Source organism: Pyrus communis, chromosome 17, assembly GCF_041283825.1.
Source record: "Pyrus communis isolate YQ-2024b chromosome 17, ASM4128382v1, whole genome shotgun sequence".
Lineage (NCBI taxonomy): Eukaryota > Viridiplantae > Streptophyta > Magnoliopsida > Rosales > Rosaceae > Pyrus > Pyrus communis.
In genome coordinates, this window is record NC_142581.1 from 22,271,114 (window position 1) to 22,293,152 (window position 22,039).

The 22,039-nt window shown below is 38.0% G+C and overlaps 3 protein-coding genes across 3 annotated transcripts; all 3 read left to right on the forward strand.

Moving 5' to 3' along the window:
* The first annotated feature begins 1,295 nt into the window (after nucleotides 1-1,295).
* LOC137749153 (glucan endo-1,3-beta-glucosidase 14) lies at nucleotides 1,296-3,229 on the forward strand. The gene is made up of 3 exons (XM_068489267.2): nucleotides 1,296-1,545; nucleotides 1,898-2,931; nucleotides 3,025-3,229. The coding sequence occupies exons 1-3, from the start codon at nucleotides 1,311-1,313 to the stop codon at nucleotides 3,070-3,072; spliced, it is 1,317 nt and encodes a 438-aa protein (XP_068345368.1). The 5' UTR covers nucleotides 1,296-1,310; the 3' UTR covers nucleotides 3,073-3,229.
* Nucleotides 3,230-6,055: 2,826 nt separating this feature from the next.
* On the forward strand, nucleotides 6,056-7,144 carry LOC137709529 (cucumber peeling cupredoxin). Its single transcript, XM_088689678.1, has 2 exons — nucleotides 6,056-6,322; nucleotides 6,519-7,144. Exons 1-2 carry the CDS (start codon nucleotides 6,145-6,147, stop codon nucleotides 6,974-6,976), a joined length of 636 nt encoding a protein of 211 aa, XP_088545804.1. The 5' UTR covers nucleotides 6,056-6,144; the 3' UTR covers nucleotides 6,977-7,144.
* Nucleotides 7,145-14,730: 7,586 nt separating this feature from the next.
* On the forward strand, nucleotides 14,731-16,055 carry LOC137709412 (cucumber peeling cupredoxin). Its single transcript, XM_068448504.2, has 2 exons — nucleotides 14,731-15,007; nucleotides 15,395-16,055. Exons 1-2 carry the CDS (start codon nucleotides 14,830-14,832, stop codon nucleotides 15,853-15,855), a joined length of 639 nt encoding a protein of 212 aa, XP_068304605.2. The 5' UTR covers nucleotides 14,731-14,829; the 3' UTR covers nucleotides 15,856-16,055.
* The last annotated feature ends 5,984 nt before the right edge of the window (nucleotides 16,056-22,039 follow it).

The window sequence follows — 22,039 nt, forward strand, 5'->3', positions numbered from 1 at the left end:
GCTTGTGTTCTGAAAATTGAAAATGTTCGGCCGCCAGAGCTTTTGTTTGAGGACACAAGCAGTTTGTAGCGGTTCTGAGAACCACATTCACCCTAGATTGGATATTGTACAAGTTTATGAGATCGCATAAGGAGGGCAGAGGTAAAAAAAAGGTGTATCGGACTTTTTATCCAGTCTGACATTTCTGGTACAATGGACATGGACTTACATGAATGTGCAAGTCCATTTCCATTAGACGAGAAAATGTTAGACCCAAAACACGGTGAGGGTCAAATGTAACACAACATTATGCGTTTTGTAACGCAAGACTTGTACACAAATTAGTTTTGCTATTTGAATATGTGCAAATATGTGCATTGGAGGACAAAACAAGAAAACTCAAAACAGACCAGTTTTTTTAACTCGTACGAGTTTGATTCGATTTGGAAAACCAGGACCACCATGAAAAGTGGCATTATTGTTTTTCCTTCCCTGCTCGTTATTGTCCAGATCTTTTATCTTTCTATTAACCACTTTTTCTTCTATATTTTCTACCAGCTTGTGCTTCAGTTGAGTAAAGTGAGCAGTCTTAAATTCAACACACATAGATGATGATGGCATATTAGAGCTTGTGTTGAGTTAATACCCAATTAGTGAATGACCGTATTGTGTGACCTAACGGTCCTAACCTAATCTCATTCCCTTACACTTGATTATTCCCTCCTCTTAAGGTAGAATATTGTTGTAGTGAAACAAAGCCTCGATTTGTAATACATTTCCTATATTTTTGTTTCACTCTATCCGCAATATAATTTTGGAGTACGGACACCTCCAATTTAGAGAAATGTCTTTCGTACTCTTTTTTCTTCATCCACACTCATATTTGTTTCTGGCCTTTAATTTCAATAAATTACAAGAAAATCGATTAAAAGTATACATGGTTGTGCAGGAGGAGAAAATGAATTTGAAAAAAAAAAGATCATTTTCCCAATTTATGGTTATGCTCCTTTCCCACGAAAGGTACTACCATTCATCCCAAAGCATAACAAACAAAGAAAGATCCTTTAGAGAGAGACAAAAGCACTCCGATGGAAACAAGACCAGAAAGGGGAAAAGGCATACTTTGAATTTGAGATAGACAGTTTAAAACTCGAAAAAAAGTGAGAGTAAAGTAAGAATCTATTCCATGCCCGCCCCCCACCCCCAAGAAAACATTTGTCACCTTTGTAGTAAAATTAAGGTTAAGAATCTTGGTATTCTTGTTCACACGAATCACAGCATTGTTTGGACGTCATCTCTGGACCTAGAGAAGGCTAAGAATCTACCCTCTTATGGCATGCCTGAAGCAAAAGTATTGCATCATCCAAAGGATCGCTTACGGGCGGGGCGGTTTCTTGACTGAGGTTGCCGTCGTTGTTGGGTTACAAGATATTTTTATTAGGTCATCTCCAACATTCCTTTTCCACAGAAGGAATGCTTTCATTGTTAATAGATCATTCACAAATCAAATGGAGCTCTCTTTCTTCTGCTTCCTTCTTCTCTTCTCCACCACTACGTTTCTCAATGGTAATTTCTTCTTCATCTTCTGCATGAATTTAATGTATACTCTGGTCTTTCATGAACTATATGGTCGCATAGAAATTATTGTGTGATAATGCAACACGATCACGTAGTGTAACCAGTTCGCTTGTTATAATACAGGTTCCTCATTTTATATGAAACTCTTGATCTTATGTGCTTCAAAGATAAATCTTGTAGTGGTTAATAAAATGGAATTTACATTCTTCGAATTATTTTTTGGATTCCAGTGCTATATTGAACTTACATGCTTTGGTTCAAAGATCTTGTTTTCATGTCTCATGTCTGTTAAATGATGTGTGTGACCTTCTCTGGATCATGAATTTTTCTTTGTGTTTAGTGGATGCATCTTTTACTGGAACATACGGAGTAAACTATGGCAGGATCGCTGACAATATACCTTCGCCTCACAGCGTGGTGACGCTTCTCAAAGCGGCAAAGATAAAAAACGTCAGGATATATGACGCTGATCACGAAGTCCTCACCGCCTTCAAGGGATCGGGAATTGAAATAATTGTAGGGCTTGGAAATCAGTTCCTGAAAGATATCAGCGTGAACGAGGATCGCGCCACGGATTGGATAAAAGAAAATGTACAGCCATACATTCCGGGAACGCACATTGCTGGAATAGCAGTGGGGAATGAGATATTGGGGGGAACTGATATAGAACTCTCGGAGGTCTTATTGCCTTCCGTGAAGAACGTTTACAATGCGCTTAGCAGGCTTAATCTGGCGACCTCCATTCAGGTCTCGAGTCCACATTCGGAGGCTGTGTTCGCGAATTCCTACCCGCCATCTGCCTGCATTTTCAAGGAAGATGTTGCTCAATTCATGAACCCGCTTTTGGAATTTTTCTCACAGATTAATTCCCCTTTTTACATAAATGCATATCCATTTCTGGCATATAAGAGCGACCCTGAGCACATTGACCTCAACTATGCTCTCTTCAAGAAAAATGCTGGGATTCATGATACAAAAACCAACCTACATTACGACAACATGTTTGACGCAATGGTTGATGCGGCGTATTTTGCTCTGGAGAAGGCTGGATTTGACAAGACAGAGGTCATAGTTTCCGAAACTGGTTGGGCGTCTCGCGGGGACGAAAGTGAAGCAGGAGCCAATGTCCAAAATGCCAGGACGTACAACTACAACTTGCGCAAACGGCTGTTGAAGAAGAAGGGGACGCCACATAGGCCAAAGATGGTTGTGAGAGCTTACATTTTTGCTTTGTTCAACGAGAATTTGAAGCCAGGGCCGACGTCTGAGAGGAACTTCGGATTGTTCAAAGCTGATGGGAGCATTTCATATGACATTGGCTTCACTGGACTTGTTGGACCTTCTGCAGCATCATCATCTCTTCTTAACTACAAGGTATGAGTTTCAAGACTACTCCTATCTTTAGTAATTCAAGCTTTATTTTTAAATTTTGTTTCTCATCTGCCTGAAAATTTGGTTGTTTTTCAGGTTTTCACAAGTTGTGCAGCTCTTCTGCTTCTATTGTTAACTTCATAATTAGTCTTTTAGGGTTCGCCGATTAACACATAATTAATGTTGTAACATGATGTCCATGTATAGCCAATTCCATTATTTTTACGTTATGATTCCATTATCAAGTTAGATAACAGCCAATTTGCTCACGGTTTTCTAATAATATTCCAGCTGTTTACAATACCTTGTCTCTCTTTTCGTTTCTATTTTTTTATATATATTTTTTCATAAAATAACTTAATGATTGAAAAATTCAACGATTGCATGCAAAAGCAAGAAAGCCACGCTTGGCATGCCGTATAAAGTATCGAATAAGACTAATAGTAAGAAGCCAGTTGTTTGGTTCATTTTTGTATTAAATAGCCACCTGGCTAAATAATTCGAATTCACTCGTTTTGTCCGATCCACACCTGCTACTCCAAAAGGCAAGACTCATCGAATTCAAATGTGAGATCTTTTAGCAATCCATTGTTAAATAGCCCAGCCTCGGCTTGTCTTTCTCAAATCCCTTCGTTTGAGTTTCTAGCTTCACCATGAAACTCTTCTATCCCTTTCATGCCTTAATTCCCAAACTCAATTTCCACTTTGAGCCTTTGATGATTAGGATTTGTAACCAAAAAAGTTACCATATCCATATCTATCATTACAAACAAAGTCAAGTGAAATAGGGAACCCTTCAATAGTCACCTTTATTTCCTTTAATGTGTTCCATAGCATTCATCCCTTACTGAACCATCGACAACATTCTCTCCTTGCAATTTTAGCATATGTGTTCAACTTTAGGAGAGTGTTGAGATTCTTCAATGGGTTCTTCTTCATTGGTGCCCTCTTCGCTCTTCTTTCGAATAGAGCTTCTGATGACAAATTAACCCTCATTAGAGTTGATGATCCTAGTTGAATCAACTGCATAGTATCCTTAAGAAAATTTGCATGCTAAAGAGTGGGGGTTTGTCTCCCCCCAAAGAATTGTACTCATTTTGCCTGTTCACGGAAGTTTGATAATTTACATGTTTTACGAGAAATTATAATTTTATTCAAGTCATTAATCTTGTTAGAATAAAGCACTTGAAACTTTTCATTCTTTGCTTCCTGATCATGGAATAATATTTAATTGGACAAAATCTTTCCAAAATAAATCTAACCCTGTAGTAATGAGTAATAGACTAAAACACGAACAAATTTGCAGGCCTGGGACAGAGCTCAAAGCTCCCCTAGGTAATATTGATTTGAAAAAAATATTACCTCCTAGGCTTGGTGTTCATAAGGGTTTTCATTGTGATAATCGAAGAACCACATTTCTTTGACACCAGGTCTAAGCCCATGAAAATGTTTTACTCCATACTCACCATTGTGCATTGGTCAGATTAAGGATGAGAAATTATGAAACCTTGTTTGGAATGTTCTTTGGAGCTTTGACTTAGATGAGCCTTCCTTCTTCCGAATGACATGTTGCTTTGTTCGTTCAGCTTACCCCATTCTAGAGATGAAGATTTTAAAGATTACAATGTGTTGTTGAGAAAGGGCTTCCTTCCAGTTTGAATTGCATGTCCGTCATTAGTGAATTTTAAACAAAAGTTTGTTAAGGACTTGGTCGCTTGCATGTGGGTTTGAAACACCTTTGGAATGCATCAAAGTTGAACGTTTCCGATTGGACTATACTTAGCTGGCTTGGCTAAGGCACTTTCAAGTACGAAGCTTCATTGGAATAAAATTCCTCTTGAGGATTTCCTAGTTTGGGTGCCTCTTTCGGACCTTGTCATGGTGTTGCATAATGCACTTGACTTAGTACATTCGTCCGAGATAAAAGTAATCGTACTCAAGGTTGGGACTCAGAGCCACCCCTCGGATAATTCCCGATTGCCATTTCCATCATTCGCTCGAATGGTGTAGAGCTCAGGTTGAATGTTAGAACCCACAACCCTTAGGTTGTATAATCTTTCTGAAAGCCGGATGGTGCATTGGACTTTCGAGTTAGGAGGTCATATCCCCGTGCCTGTAGCCCACCAATCGTAATCGCACTTAATATGACTCGAGCCTCCTAAGCTGCTAACCGAACGCTACATAGTGGGCTAAAGGAGACACCTGTGACCCTATCAGTTTGAATTTTAAACTTGCAGTTACGCGAAGTTTCAAAGTTGTGTGTTATTCAAGGAATTTTAGGGTATTCCATTCACTGTGAAAGAGAAGAATGAACAAACATATAGCATATGCGAGTAGCTCTGAAAACTCTTTCATTGAATAAAAATGGGTGTTGACAAATAGGGCGTGATTGAATCCAAGCGAAAAGGAAAATCAAATCATTGGTGTAGTTTCAAAAAAGATGAGACAAAGTAAAAAATTGTCATGAGGTGATAAAGAGATAAGGGGAATCAAATCGCAGGGCTTATTCTAGAACGGTTTGGCTCTGCTTTTTATGAAAACAACTTTCAAATGCAAATACATGTTGCTTTTAAAAATTATTGTATGGAAGCCATTGTGTTAAAAAATAAGCATGATATTTTATTTTCATCAAACACTTTTTACTTCTAACTTATGTATAAAGCACCTTTTTAGCTTACCCCAAAAAAAAAAAAAAAAAAAAAAAAAAAAAAAATCCAAACGGGGTTTAAGCCAAGAATAAAAGTTTTGAAATCTTGGGAACTTTTTGAAGTTTTAGGCGGTTCACCAAAATTTTAGTGACGTTGAATTATACCCTGTACATAAATGGAATTCTTCAAACCAATAATTAATTAGGATTTATTACTTAAAGGAACCCTTAATGTTGACCTACTAATTAGAGAGAGTCAAGCATCATTAAACAGAAACAAAGAAAAAGAAAAAGTAGGAACTTTCCACTTTGTGTCTGTTCCACACGGAAGACCGACATGGACCAAGCAAACAAGCAAAGATGACCGCCTTCACAATATGCATGTTCTGATTGTTCTTTCTCAAGGCAGCCGCGTAGACTACAACAAGTCTAACTCGCTTTTTCTTTACTCGTCAGCTTTTCCTTCTCTATTTATAGGCTTCAATTCGAGTATCCTTGCCACACACTCTCATCAGTGATCATCTACAACAACAATACACAATTTTCGTAGAAGTAAAGAAATTTAGTCGATGGAGAGCAAGATGGTGATTGTCTTTGGCTTTGTAGTTGCAGTATTTTTGCAGACTGCGGCAGCGCAGACAGGACATGTGGTGGGAGACAGCATAGGTTGGACCATCCCTCAATCTGGTGCACAAGAGTATGTCACTTGGGCTGCAAGTAACAAGTTCGTAGTTGGTGATACTCTGGGTATTTTCTCTTCTCATCTATTTTCCATCTCCGTGTTCATTAAATTAATAACTTCATGAACTCATTAGTGTAACATTCAAAATTCAAATAAATGAGCTGGACCAACCAGTTGGTACTCAATAGTGTGCAACTGTGATTGTTTCGAGGTAACTATCCATCACTTTCTCACATTTGATGATTCTTAATAATTTTCCAGTTTTCAACTTCGCCACCAACGCGCACGATGTACTAGAAGTACCCAAAGCATCTTTCGACTCATGCAGTTCCGAAAACCCAATTGGCACAGCCATCACAACTGGCCCAGCAAACATCACTCTCACCTCCGCAGGCGACCACTACTACATCTGCACTTATGGCCACCATTGCCAGTCGGGCCAGAAACTTGCCATCACAGTCACAGCTGCCTCCCCAGGTGCCGCACCTTCTGTGCCGCCACCGCCCTCTACAACTAACACCCCTCCCGCTACCCCTTCCCCCACATCAAACGGCCCTGCTGCTTGTGAACCTGTCCCGGCTCCATCGCCTTCCATGAGTGGAGTACCCACCGTGAACACCACCCCCGGGTCGCTGCCTCCGTTGGGTTCTTCTTCACATGTTGTTTTAGCTAGCTTCGTTTTATCCTCCTTGGCTCTTGTCGTGGGTTTGTTCTTTTAGGCGCAGTACGAAGAGACATCGGCATTCTTACTTACCATATTGGTCATCCAAGATTTTTTTTAGGTAGACTTTGGATACAGTCCTTAGTTATGAATATTTTTTTATTGAAACCTTGTTAGTTTTTAATTTTTGATCACGGTCCCTGAAATAAATATGATAATTTATTTCTATGTACGTTACTATATTTTTTTAATTAAAAATTAGAAATTTTAGTTGTTTATATAAATGAGATTTTAAATAAAAAACCATAATTTGTGGGATTAAAAATATTAAAATATAAATATACCATTGAGTGTGTGTATGTATATAAACATAGGTGCATTCATCAAAATTAACCAAAAAAATTAATTGTATCGAAACACGGGTACATTCTTCAAAATCACAAAAAAAAAAAAAAAGAAAAAAAAGAAAAAAAAAAGAGATATTGTATCCATATAAGTTTAAAAATGGATTAGAAAAAACTTGAATAGATTTTATATAAAAAAAATTGTACATTTTACATATAACAAATTGGTATATTTAAGAATGAGTACATTTTAAGATTAAAAAGTTTTCCATGAATGGGTACATTTAGCAAAATAAAAAGTACAAATAAAAAAAATATATGGATACAAATACAAATAAACTTTAAAAAATATGGGCACAAAAAGAAATTAATATATGGGTACAAATTTAAATTGAAAAGAAAATTGGTACAAATTAAAAATGGGTACAAACTCAAACTAAAAATATATGATAAAAAAATTTAGTCATAAATATAAATATACTAATTGTAACATTTAACATTAAATGAATATATGTAGAAATAAAAAATATTTTATTATTGAAATAATTAATGATGTTATTAATATCCAAGGACTTTGATAAAAAATTGAAAATAAATAGGATTTTAATCAATGGAATAGTAAAAAAAAGGATGAGAACTTAATTTCTCTTTTTTTTTTAATATATTTTCTTTCTTGATAGGGCAGGGTAAATGGTTATTTATTTTAATCTCTTTTTTATTTTTTGTATCGGTTTTGTATAACAAAACCGTGATGATTTTTTGGAGTGTGCTATCAATAAAGGAATTCTTGTAGTTGAAAATAATGTTATGCACTAAGTTGGAACTTTGAACGTTAAACTTGTGTGTGGTGACACACCCCGATCAAGATCAGGACATGCTGGCCGTCACGTGGAAGTGACGTAATCATGTGCACAGTGCAGAAGCTAATAAAATAATAATAAAAGTAGTACGAATAAATAAAGTCCAGCTTTACACAAGGTAAGAACATACATGTGCAAGCGTAAGTGTGAAAACAAAGTTCAGAGCACGAAGACCTAATGCAGTCCAGGAGAAAACGATACTACAAAAGCACACCCGAAGGTGGTCCTACATTGGTAATAGTCTGTCAGATATGCCGGGGAAATCCTCTGGGAAGCCACCAAACGTGCTAGCCAACTAGAACCTGGAGGGGTGCAAAACAAAAGCGTGAGTGGGCAAAAACAAAGCTTTTCAAAAATCATTTCATAAACAAAGTTCTAACCCTCACCGTAAAACCTGTATACTTCCCAGAAAATAGAATATATATATATATATATATATATATATATATATATATATATAAGTCATGCTCGGAAATATGCCATGCCAAATGCCTCGAAATAAAATACAAGTGCTCAGGTAATGTCAAATCTAATGCCATGAAATCTGTCAGCCGGAGTCACCTAACGTGACCTGTACGGCTGAATCTAGAGCTCAAATCACAAACTCACTAATTGTACCTGCACACGAGTCGGAACCACCTAAAGTGGTCTGTACGACAGGACTGGGTGTAATATAAGTACGCTCAAGTGTTACGATCACGTGAAGGCTAGGCGAATAATTGCGGGTCACCTACGAGTCGGAACCACCTAAAGTGGTCTGTACGACAAGACTGTGCACCTAACTTGGATCCAAGATGAGCGTGTGGTGCGGGAGGTGAACATCACGTGAAGGACTGTGCCTAACTCTGGGCGGGAGCACTAACACCGGGGGTGCAGGTTATGAGCTCTCTATGTATCTCAAATCACTACTGAATGTAAACATAAACCATAACTTACCTAACACTTACCTGTGCGTCCACAGCACCAATACACACACACAATATATATATATATATATATGCAACTAATAATGCGTAAATAAATGGCAAACAATAAGCATGGCATATAAACGAATAAACGTTTCATTTCACTTTCTGGGAAAAGTATAAGTATATAGGTATATACGGAAAACCAAAAGCCCACTCACTGGTATGTAGAAGGGTCGTAACCCCCTTGCCTCGAGTGACCGCGCTCGTCCTCGGGATAGGTCTCACCTATATGCGAAACAACTACAAAAACGTTAATTTTAAAGCACATAACCAACCTTATGAAATAACTTCTCAAATGGGGTGTATGAATACACCAACGTGATCTACTCAACCTCAGGAACATCCCCTATTTTTAGAAAATATTTCCACCGTCGCACACGCCCCCACGCGCATGCACGTGCTTGGCACACTAACGGCGTCAGTTAACGCCGTCAGGAATATTCCGTTAACTTTAACGGATTCCATTAACGCCGTTAGGAATATTCCGTCCAAACTGACGGAATATTCCGTCGTCTTCTCCGGCGCCCGCGACGACGCCGGAAAATCGGGTAATTTTCAAAACCTCATATCTTCTTCGTTTTTCAACCAAATTTCACAAGATTAGTACCAAAATGAAGCTTACAACAAGAGGAACAAATCCATACCACTTTCAAGCACTAAAATCCACAGAATCTCGTCGGGAAAACACCACCAACTCCGGCCAACCTTGTAACTCACGATCCCGACGTCCAAAACCTTCAAACGAACCACCCCGAGCCTCCTAAGGACCTCACCCAGCTTCCTACAAGCTTGAAATTCCCAAAAAACACAAGAATTAATGTGTGCATGAACAGTGACAAAATCGGGGTATCCCGAGTTCGATGTGAAAACGAAGGTATCCTTACCTGAAATGGGTATGGTTGAACTCCTACGGACCTCACGAGCATGAATATATACTTTGTTTCCTCGATCTGTGAAGATTTGGAGGGTTTTGGGATATGTCCGTACAAATGGGGATGGAAATGGGAGAGAGAGAGGGCTCGGGACAGGGTGCAGGGCAGGGAAAGGGTGAGGGAAATGTGGGGGAGTGTGTGTGGTCCAAATCCTACCAACAAAAATCCCAAAAACACACACACAACGAAACAACCATGCTAGGGCAAAATCGTCATTTCACCTCCGCAGGCGACCACTACTACATCTGCACTTATGGCCGCCATTGCCAGTCGGGCCAGAAACTTGCCATCACAGTCACAACTAACACCCCTCCCACTACCCCTTCCCCCACATCAAACGGCCCTGCTGCTTGTGAACCTGTCCCGGCTCCATCGCCTTCCATGAGTGGAGTACCCACCGTGAACACCACCCCCGGGTCGCTGCCTCCGTTGGGTTCTTCTTCACATGTTGTTTTAGCTAGCTTCGTTTTATCCTCCTTGGCTCTTGTCGTGGGTTTGTTCTTTTAGGTGCAGTACGAAGAGACATCGGCATTCTTACTTACCATATTGGTCATCCAATATTTTTTTTAGGGAGACTTTGGATACGGTCCTTAGTTATGAATATTCTTTGATTGAAACTTTGTTAGTTTTTAATTTTTGATCACGGTCCCTGAAATAAATATGATAATTTATTTCTATGTACGTTACTATATTTTTTTAATTAAAAATTAGAAATTTTAGTTGTTTATATAAATGAGGTTTTAAATAAAAAAACCATAATTTGTGGGATTAAAAATATTAAAATATAAATATACCATTGAGTGTGTGTATATAATAAACATAGGTGCATTCATCAAAATTAACCAAAAAATTAATTGTATCGAAACACGGGTACATTCTTCAAAATCACAAAAAAAAAAAAAAAAAAAAAAAAGGGATATTGTATCCATATAAGTTTACAAATGGATTAGAAAAAACTTGAATAGATTTTATATAAAAAAAATTGTACATTTTACATATAACAAATTGGTATATTTAATAATGAGTACATTTTAAGATTAAAAAGTTTTCCATGAATGGGTACATATAATTAGCATGGGTACAGTTAGCAAAATAAAAAGTACAAATAAAAAAAATATATGGATACAAATACAAATAAACTTTAAAAAATATGGGCACAAAAAGAAATTAATATATGGGTACAAATTAAAACTGAAAAGAAAATTGGTACAAATTAAGAAAGAATTACAAATTAAAAATGGGTACAAACTCAAACTAAAAATATATGATAAAAAAATTTAGTCATAAATATAAATATACTAATTGTAACATTTAACATTAAATGAATATATGTAGAAATAAAAAAATATTTTATTATTGAAATAATTAATGATGTTATTAATACCCAAGGACTTTGATCAAAAATTAAAAATAAATAGGATTTTAATCAATGGAATAGTAAAAAAAAAGGATGAGAACCTAATTTCTCTCTTTTTTTTAATATATTTTCTTTCTTGATAGGGCAGGGTAAATGGTTATTTATTTTAATCTCTTTTTTATTTTTGTATCGGTTTTGTATAACAGAACCGTGATGATTTTTTGGAGTGTGCTATCAATAAAGGAATTCTTGTAGTTGAAAATAATGTTATGCACTAAGTTGGAACTTTGAACGTTAAACTTGTGTGTGGTGTTTAAAATAAAATAAAAAATCATTATACAAACTACCAAAAAAAAAAAACGAGTGTGAAATGTCTTTGATACCTTGGTTTTTAAGAACAAACTCATAAAATAAGCTGATAAATCCACTCTATTGTCCTATTTTTTCACCCACATTTTAATGAAAATATTGGTGACATGTTTATCCTTATAGAAAAAAACTTTTAAACCCTACCCCTTTTCTCTCCCCCCCACCGTCTCTCTGTGCGTCCCCTATGGTTTTCTCTCTCTTCCATTTCATCTCTGTCACATCCCGGCTCAGGGCGGATCACTTCCCGGGCCCGCTCCACCACCGTAGCACAATATTGTCCGCTTTGGGCTTACCATTCCCTCACGGTTTTATTTTTGGGAACTCACGAGCAACTTCCTAATGGGTCACCCATCATGGGATTGCTCAAGCCCCATTCTCACTTAACTTCGGAGTTCCTACGGAACCCGAAGCCAGTGAGCTCCCAAAAGGCCTCGTGCTAGGTAGGGATGAGAATATACATTTAAGGATCACTCTCCTGGGCGATGTGGGATGTCACAATCCACCCCCCCTTAGGGGCCCGACGTCCTCGTCGGCACACCACGACCAGGGTTAGGCTCTGATACCAAATTGTCACATCCCGGCCCAAATTCTCCCTTAGCTTCAACCGCCACAACCAAAAGTTGTTGTTGGTCTAAAACTTTCTTGTAGCCTAGGCCGCAATAGTTACCTATTGCTGGAGAAGGCAAGAGACTAATGACCATCCAAATTTCAAAGGAAACTCGTCTGAGATTTTGCCCTTGTATCATTTCAATACCAAGATTGGGGATTTTGGGTTGAAAACTAACATTTGAGACTATTTTCTGGTCATCTTCAGCAACCATTGGGCTTCCAAATAGGTATAATCTTGTTCTACACTTTTCTATCTTCATTTTGATATATTATGGGTCGAATTTGGTTAAGAAACAATTGAGTTACGAAGCTTTAAAAATTACCTAAAGAGTTTTTAACGGAAGAACCAAAATAATGGATGGTGGACAATCTCATGGATCATTTCTATTGATTTTCAATCTTCAGGGACCAAAGTGATGAGTTATGCAAATTTCAGAGACCATTTTGGCTATTTAGCCTTTTTTTTTTTTTTCTTTTCTCACTAAGCTTAGCTGCCTCCAGTGAGCCTTAGCTGCCACCATTCATATCCCCAACCTGCTATTATCACCACTCATATTCCATCATTATTGTTACCACCACCACTGTTTCTACTTGCACCACCCTTGTTGCAATCATCTCCACCACCACCCCACCATCTTAAAATATATATTACAAAACATTATTATCAAACACGAATTTCATTTATTGACATTTATATATCGATAAAGAAAGATGTCTAATGTCTTCCTTGTCAAAATATAATTCCCAGATTAAACTCGTAGACGAATTCTTGATGTCTTTTTACTGCTACATTTTCAGCTGGCTGGACGTGAGCTGGGCCATGTTACCTACTACTTTAACGGGCCTTGTTTGGGTTTGAATTTTTTTCGGGTAAGCTGAATGGAAAGACACGATATGAGGTGTTAAAATAATGAGTTAACACGAACAAACATCACAACCCATTTGTCAGGTCCATGTAAAGGAAAATGTGATTTGACCAAATTTATTGTTGTTAAAAATTAAAATCACCAAGCTTTTGAAGATTACAATATTGAAATAGGAATGTAAGTTTTCCTAGTTATGGAATCCCTTTCTATTGAGTGATTATTTGATGAGCATAGGTACATTTTGAAGAAATTTAATTAGTTTTATGATGGAACTTTAACTTTTTCATGATATCAGAGTATGTTGTCTTGTGTGAGAAAGCCCAGCAGCCTAGCGTGCTTCAAGTCATCCGATTTGTGTTGCCCACGTGTTAGATTTGAAAATTTGCCACCTATGAGGTGTTAATCCCACATCGGAAAAAAAAAAAAAGACCTTGCATGTGCTTATAAGTAAGTTAGGCTATTCCCATACACCTATTCATTTTACCTCAACTTCTTCACATTCTACATTGTATTTCAATGATTCAAACAAATTATTTTTCAAATTGTTGTTGAAAGTTTGTTAGTTTGTTCAGTGAGCGTGGAGGGCCAAAATTGTTAGTTTAAAACTCGGTAGAAGTTGGTTAAAAGGGAAGCATTGTATCATAAAGCTTGTTCATTTGTTGTAGATTGATCTTTCATAATAATATTTTTTTTACATAAGAGTGAAAATTGAAGCCAAGTATTGAGAGTTACCAACCCTTGACAGATTATGCAATTCCAGAAATCATGGGTGTGGCTGCACGACACCTTCTGTTTTTCCTGACAGATTATGTGCAAATCTCTTCTTAGTCTTGTAGTTGGTTTCCTCCAATTATGGATCCAATTAAGGAGTATGGCTAATATCTAGTGTTTGTTGTAATCTCCTTTAATTAAAGAGTATAGCTGGTCTCAGGGGTTTAGTCTAAGGACCGTTGGATGTAACTGGTCCTTCTTTTCTTTTATATATGTGTATCCTTGTACATTCATATTATCTAGAAATACAAGAAAACTTAAGCCAAAACTGCAACACCAAGGAAATTTCCAAAATCCTGGAATTTGGAAGTTTAGGCGTGTCCCCCAAGTCTATCACGTTAGACTATACGACATGTACATCACAAGAATTCTTCAACCCGATAATAATTTGGTTTTATTACTTTAAGAACCCTTAATGTTGACCTACTAATGAGAGAAAGTCAAGCATCTTTAAACCGAAAAAAGAAAAAGAGAACAAGTCTTTTCATGAAATGTAGTATGATATGAAAGAAGGTTGGAACTTTCCACTTTGGGTCTCGGTACAACATGATAGACTAGAATAGTCTAAACATGCACCAGAAAACAAAGTTAAGATGACCGACGTCCCATGCATCTTCTCATTGTTGTTCAAGGCAGCCGCGTCTTAGACTCTACCAAGTCTGTCTTGCATTTTCATTATACTCTTCAGCTTTCCCTACTTCTCTATTTATAGGCTTCAATTCATGTACCATACACTCTTACCAGCGATTACCTAAAACAAAACAATTTGCTTTAGTAATCACAGCCTACTACACAATTTTCCTAGAGAGATATAGAGAGAAACAGAGCTAGATAGATGGAGAGCAAGATGGTGATTGTTTTCTGTGTAGTTGTGGCTGTGTTCCTGCAATATGTTGCAGCACAGACGGGACATGTGGTGGGAGGAAGCATAGGTTGGACCATCCCTCAATCTGGTGCACAAGAGTATGTCACTTGGGCTGCAAGTAACAAGTTCGTTGTTGGTGATACTCTCAGTAAGATTCACTTCTCTTCCGATTTCCATCGTCTTCTTATTAAGTTAATAACTTCGTCAACTCATTAGTGTAACACTATCTTCTTCAAATGAACCAGCTAGACAAACCCAGTTAGGACTCCACATTTACTGATCACATTAATAATAATAATAATATATATATATATATATATATATAGAGAGAGAGAGAGAGAGAGAGAGAGAGAGAGAGAGAGAGAGAGTATATTTGAAGTGAATCCACGAGTATTTCCGTAAAATAAGAGCACATGATCGACAATAATTATCAAATGAAGTTTCAATTAATTTCCGCTAGCCTTGAAATTATTCCAAGGTAAACTATCCATCACTCATGTTTCTCACATTTGATGTTTCTTAATTATTTCTCCAGCTTTCAACTTCGCCACCAACGCACACGATGTACAAGAAGTACCCAAAGCATCATTCGACTCATGCAGTTCGGAAAACCCAATTGGCACGGCCATCACAACTGGCCCAGCAAACATCACTCTCATCTCTTCAGGCGACCACTACTACATCTGCACTTATGGCCGTCATTGCCAGTCGGGCCAGAAACTAGCCATCACCGTCTCAGCTGCCTCCCCAGGTGCCGCACCTTCTGTACCACCACCACCCTCTACCACTAACACCCCTCCAACTACCCCTTCCCCTACATCAAATGACCCTGCCGCTTGCGCGCCAGTCCCAGCTTCATCACCATCCATGAATGGGGGAGTACCCACCGGGAACAACACCCCGGGGTCGCCGCCCCCGCTGGGCTCTTCTTCACCTGCTGTTTTGGCTAGTTTCTCTTTGTCGGCTGCGGCTCTTATCGTGGGTTTGCTCTTTTAGTTACCATGAAGATATCCACAGTCCTAATTAATTACTATATCGGTGATCCAACCTTTTTGACATTGTCTATCTTGATAGTACAAAAGTAAATGGAATTTGATCTTAGTCTCTCTCTTTTGCTCTAAATAATTTTGTTTCTGTTTCGTATAACGAACCCGTACAGGGTGGTGTTTTTTTAGTATACTATCAATAAAGGAATTCGTTTGATCAAAATTCTGTTCTGCAATGAAGAAAGAAGGAATGTTTTTCTGCCAAATGGTCCTATAGTCAATGCTAACCTTATGGCACATGTAACTCTTAGAACTTTTTTGTGAACGTCTGTCCTCTCAATTTCGTATCCATAACATACATGCACAAAAGAGCACATGTTCGACACTGAAGGCGTCACGCTGGAGGCGGAGGTGGAAGAGTTGGATGGGGGTTTTGTTAAGCGCCATGGTGTCGATGTGATGTAACTGTACGGAGAGAGAGTTTGGGGTTGTGGGGATGGCGGAAGAGGAGGATTGTGGGGCTGTTTGGTTACAGATTTAAATTTGGTGAGGGTGATGAATTTGTAGGGGGTAAAAATATTATTTAATTATTTAATATTTTATTAATTTTTTAATCCAGTTGGACTAAGGAGTGGAGCCCATCTTAAGCCACGTCAGCATTTAACAGAAAAACTGACGGAAGTCTGTCATTGACACAAATTCGTAAGATGAGGTATGACATTGTCAATTTTAAAAGATGAGGTATGAAAGTGTCGTGACACCAATAGTTAAGGTAATTTTTTGTACTTTCCCCTTTTTATTATTACTGATAAATTGTTGAAATTCTTGTGAAAAATCTTTTGAAGTGTCTTCTAGTGAAAGAAGTTGTCCTTCACAAGTGGTCATTTACCAAAATGGTGGAAAGGTGTTGAGTCCTTGCATAACAGGGTAGGTTTAAACATTGTCGGTGACTAATCTAACATCTAATATAACAAAACCAATTATTTGACCCCAAAAAAAAAAAAAAAAAAAAAAAAAAAAAAAAACAGAAGTTGTCATTCACGTAGCACCCAAAAGTAACATTTGGATTTTATTTTAATGTGGTATAAGTAGTAGTTTAATTAAATTAATTAATAAATTCAAAGAATAAACTTAAAATCAATAAATTATTGACGAGCTATGTTTAACTTATTCAGTTAGAGATGGTATATGAATATGACCTGATACTATTCATTAAAAATAATTTTTTACAAAGCTATAATTCTAGACAGGGCTATATTTAGTCATTTTAATTGAAGATGGCTTAAGAAGGGGCTACATTTAGTCAGCCTGAAGAAAGCATAATTCATCACCTTATTATTTGAATTAAACAAAATAATTCTTATATTCAAATCTGAAATTCAAAGTGTGATCCTTTTCCCATAAATGTTGACCTACCAGTCATAAAAAGTCAATCACGATGGGATAGACTCGTTCGTTTCACGTCAAGGAGGCCGGGCCGATGCGTCAAAGACTCCATGCCAACATGTCCTTAATTTGTTGCCCCTTCTTTACTCTTGAGCTTTGGCCTTCTCTATTTGTAGGCTTCAGTTCTTGGTATATCCTACAACAATAACACAATCCGGTAGAAAGACAGAGAGATGGAGAGCAAGGTGGTGATTGTTTTTGGTGTGATTGTGGCAGTGTTTTTGCACAGTGTGGCAGGGCAGAAAGTACATGTGGTCGGAGGTAGCATAGGAAGTGAATCCACTGTGAACATCACCCCGGGGTCTCAGCCTCCCCCGGATTCTTCTTCACCTGCTGTTTTGGCTAGTTTCACTTTGTCGGTCGCGGCTCTTGTCGTGGGCTTGTTCTTTTAGTTACCGTGAAGACATCGACAGACTTAATTAATTACTATATTGATGGTCCCAGTTAAATTGTAGGGATGTGCTATCCACATATCCTATTTTACTTCTCACACATCTCTTGATAATTTTTATCCGTAGATCTTCTTCAATTCTTCCAAAAATTAAAAAGGTGTGTGGTTATCACACCCCAAATTGAATTTGATTAGTCTTTTTTCGGTTGTGTATAAGAATCCCCGTGATGATTCTTTTTAGTGTACTATCAATAAAGAAATTCTTCTATTCAAAATTCTGTTATGCAGTAAAGAAAGAAGCAATGTTTCTTTGCCAAATGGTCCCATAGTCAATGCTAATCTTATGACACGTGTAATATGGCTTGGAATTCTGTGGAGATTTCTAAAATGGAACATGAATAACTTTTTTCATTTTAGTTAGAATACAATGATGCCTAAAACCCAAAAGGTTACAAAGAAGTGACAAACCCTACTAAAATGTAACACCTCGAATACATAAGTTACAAGTTGGCCTTAGATGGATGTTTTGGATCGTTAAGTATGGATTCATTGTCTTCTTGTTAAACTTATAAAAACAAAATGTTCAAATCTTTTTTCTTTAAAAAAGAAGAAAGAGTAACAAAATTGTTAAGCTTAATTGACCATGGTATTAGTGGCACATGTTCACTACATCAACATAAGACTACTCATGTGGAATGACATTCAACTTCGGCCAAACTAAATAGGTTTCCACCTCTTATGCTTAGCTTAGGTAGCTATGACATATTGCTAGGTGTCACTCATGATTTGTGGAAGTCTTAAAAATAAGCAATCATTAATCTTCACTAAAAGAAGAATTGAAAATAAGTTAAAATTTACAATCGATTAGTAAGAATTCTAATCGCCTACTGCCTCACTAATTAGAACTCAATGGAACGTACACCACTTAAGGTAAAGATTGAAGAATAATATGGAGTTGAGTAAGGAAAATTAAATGGTTGGGTAAAGTACAAAAAACTACCTCAACTATTGGTGTCACGACACTTTCATATCTCATCTTTTAAAATTGACAATGTCATACCTCATCTTTAGAATTTGGTCTAATGTTATACCTTCCGTTACTTGGCCGTTTACTTTTCAGTTAAATGCTGACGTAGCTTGATTCGGGACCCACTTTTTATTAAATTAATCATTAAAATATTATTAAAAACAAAAAAACAATTAATATTTTTTAAATATTAAAATAATAATAAAAAGTAAATAAATAAATAAATAACCCTCAGTTCGTCCCTCCCCTCCACCTCCCCCCTTCTCTCTCTTCTCCCCATCTTCGTCTTCTTCCCCCGACCTGCAAACCCCAAAAAAAAAAATTAAATAAAAATTTGAAAACCCATCAACCCCACCCTGCGGAAGAAGAAGGAGAAGGACAAGGAGAAGGATAAGGAGAAGGAGCAGGAGGAAGAAGGAGAAGAAGAGGAAAAAAATTAGGAGGAAGAAAAAAAAAAATATATATATACACACACACACACACACACACACACACACACACATATATATATATTTTTTTTGAAAACCCATCAAATGACACACCTTGACCGAGATCAGGGCATGCTGACCGTCACGTGGAAGTGACGTAACCATGTGCACAGTGCGAAAGCTAATAAATAATAATAAAAGTACGAATAAATATAAACCCAACTATACACGAGGAAAATAGCATACATGTGCAAGCGTAAGTGTGAAAAACAAAGTTCAGAGCACGAAAGACCTAGTGCAGTCCGGGAGAAACAACACTAAATAAACACACCCAAAGGTTATCCTACACTGGTGATAATCTGTCAGATAAGCCGAGAAATCCTTTGGGGAGCCACCAAAAATGCTAGCCAACTAGAACCTGGAGGGGCGCAAAACAGAAAGCGTGAGTGGGCAAAAACAAAGCTTTTCAAAAAATCATTTCATAAACAAAGTTCTAACCCCTCGCCGTAAAACCAGTATACTTCCCAGAAAAATAGAATATACATATATATAAGTCATGCTCATAAATATGCCATGCCAAATGGCTCGAAATAAAATGTAAGTACTCAGGTAATGCCAAACAATGCCATGTAATCTGTCAGCCGGAGTCACCTAACGTGACCTGTACGGCTGAATCTAGAGTTCAAATCTCCAACTCACTAACTATACCTGCACACGAGTCGGAACCACCTAAAATGGTTTGTACGACAGGACTGGGTGTATAATAAGTACGCTCAAGTGCTATGATCACGTGAAGACTGGGCGAATAATCGCAGGTCACCTACGAGTCAGAACCACCTATAGTGGTCTGTACAACAAGACTGTGCACCTAACTTGGATCCAAGATGAGCGTGTGGTGCGGGAGGTGAACATCACGTGAAGGACTGTGCCCTACTTTGGGCGAGAACACTAACACCGGGGGTGCATGTTATGAGCTCTCTATGCATCTCAAATCACTACTGAACATAAACATAAACCATAACTTACCTGGCACTTACCTGTGCGTCCGCAACACCAAAACACACATATATATATATATATATATATGCAACTAATAATGTATAATTAAATGGGCAAACATAAAGCATGGCATATAAACGTATAAACATTTCATTTCACTTTCTGGGAAAAACATAAGTATATAGGTATATACAGAAAACCAAAAGTCCACTCACTAGTATGTAGAAGTGTACCCCCTTGTCTCGAGTGACCGCGCTCGTCCTCGGGATAGGTCTCACCTATATGCGAAACAACTATAAAAACATAAATTTTAAAGCACATAACCAACATTACGAAATAACTTCTCATACAATGCTCAAATGGGATGTATGAATACACCAACGTGATCTACTCAACCTCACGAACATCGCCATATTTTTAAAATAATTTTTCGACACCGCACGCGCCCCCACACGCCGGCCAAGGCACTGTCACATGCTCCTGGCACACTGACGGTGTCAGTTAACGCCGTCACACACGCCTACGCGCAGGCACGTGCCTGGCACACTGACGGTGTCAGTTAACGCCGTTAGGAATATTCCGTTAAATCTAACTGATTCCGTTAACGCTGTTAGGAATATTCCGTCCAAACTGACGGAATATTCCGTCATCTTTTCCGGCCAAACTCCGACGCCGTCGCTGGTGCCGGAAAACCGGGAAATTTTCTAAACTTGATATCTCACTCATTTTTCAACCAAATTTCACAAAATTGGTACCAAAATGAAGCTTACATCAAGAGGAACAAATCCATACCACCAACTCCGGCCAAACCTGCAACTTACGATCTTGACGTCCAAAACCTTCCAACGAACCACCCTGAGCCTCCTAAGAACCTCACCAAGCTTCCTATAAGCTTGAAATTCCCAAAAACACAAGAATTAACGTGTGCATGAACAGTGACCAAAATCGGGGATCTCGAGTTCGACGTGAAAACGAAGGTATCCTTACCTGAAATGGCTATGGTTAAACTCTTAAGGACCTCACGAGCACAAATATGTAGTTTGTTTCCTCGATCCGTGACGATTTCAAGGGTTTGTGGTGTTGTCCGTACGAAAAGGATAGGAAAGGGAGAGAGAGAGAGTCTCGGGACAGGGCAAAGACAGAGGAAATGAGTGTGGGTATGTGTGTGGTCCAAAATCAACCAATCAAAACCCAAAAACGACCACACAATGAAACAAACATACTAGGGGCAAAACCGTCATTTCACCCATACGATACGAAAAGTCCAGGACGGGCTGTCACAACCTACCCACCTTAATAAAATTTCGTCCCCAAATTCAAAACAACCACTCACAGCAACCACTAGCAATCAAAGAACAACCGAGGATACAAATCTCTCATCCGATCTTTAGTTTCCCAAGTAGCCTTTTCCAGGGAATGATTCATCCACAAAACTTTCACCAAATTCACTGTCTTGTTCCTCAGAACCTTTTCTTTCCAATCTAGAATCGTCACTGGTTCCTTATCATAAGTCAAATCCGGATTAATTTCCAAGGGTTGAAAAGGTATCACATGAGACGGATCCGCAACATAATGTCAAAGCATAGACACGTAAAAAATGTTATGTACTTTAGCCAGCTCAAGAGGCAATCTAAGCTTGTAAGCCACCTCACCAACTTACTCAGTGATCATGTACGGTCTAATATACCTAGGACTCAACTTACCTTTCTTTCCAAACCGTACAATGCCTCTCCACGGTGAAAGCTTCAGAAATACCCAATCGCCAACCTTATACACTCTGTCAGTAGCATGCCGATCCGCTAAACTCTTTTTGCCGATCCTGGGCCGTCCTCAGGTTAGACTTGATTACCTGAACATTTTGAGTAGTCTCCTCAACAATCTCCAGGCCCACCAAAACTCTTTC

Bases quoted from the DNA above. Each gene is read 5' to 3' on its own strand.
- LOC137709412 (XM_068448504.2), top strand. From the start codon at position 14,830: ATGGAGAGCAAGATGGTGATTGTTTTCTGTGTAGTTGTGGCTGTGTTC. The intron at 15,008-15,394 runs GTAAGATTCACT...TTATTTCTCCAG, and splicing joins CGTTGTTGGTGATACTCTCA to CTTTCAACTTCGCCACCAAC.
- LOC137749153 (XM_068489267.2), top strand. From the start codon at position 1,311: ATGGCATGCCTGAAGCAAAAGTATTGCATCATCCAAAGGATCGCTTAC. The intron at 1,546-1,897 runs GTAATTTCTTCT...CTTTGTGTTTAG, and splicing joins CACCACTACGTTTCTCAATG to TGGATGCATCTTTTACTGGA. The intron at 2,932-3,024 runs GTATGAGTTTCA...GTTGTTTTTCAG, and splicing joins CATCTCTTCTTAACTACAAG to GTTTTCACAAGTTGTGCAGC.
- LOC137709529 (XM_088689678.1), top strand. From the start codon at position 6,145: ATGGAGAGCAAGATGGTGATTGTCTTTGGCTTTGTAGTTGCAGTATTT. The intron at 6,323-6,518 runs GTATTTTCTCTT...ATAATTTTCCAG, and splicing joins CGTAGTTGGTGATACTCTGG to TTTTCAACTTCGCCACCAAC.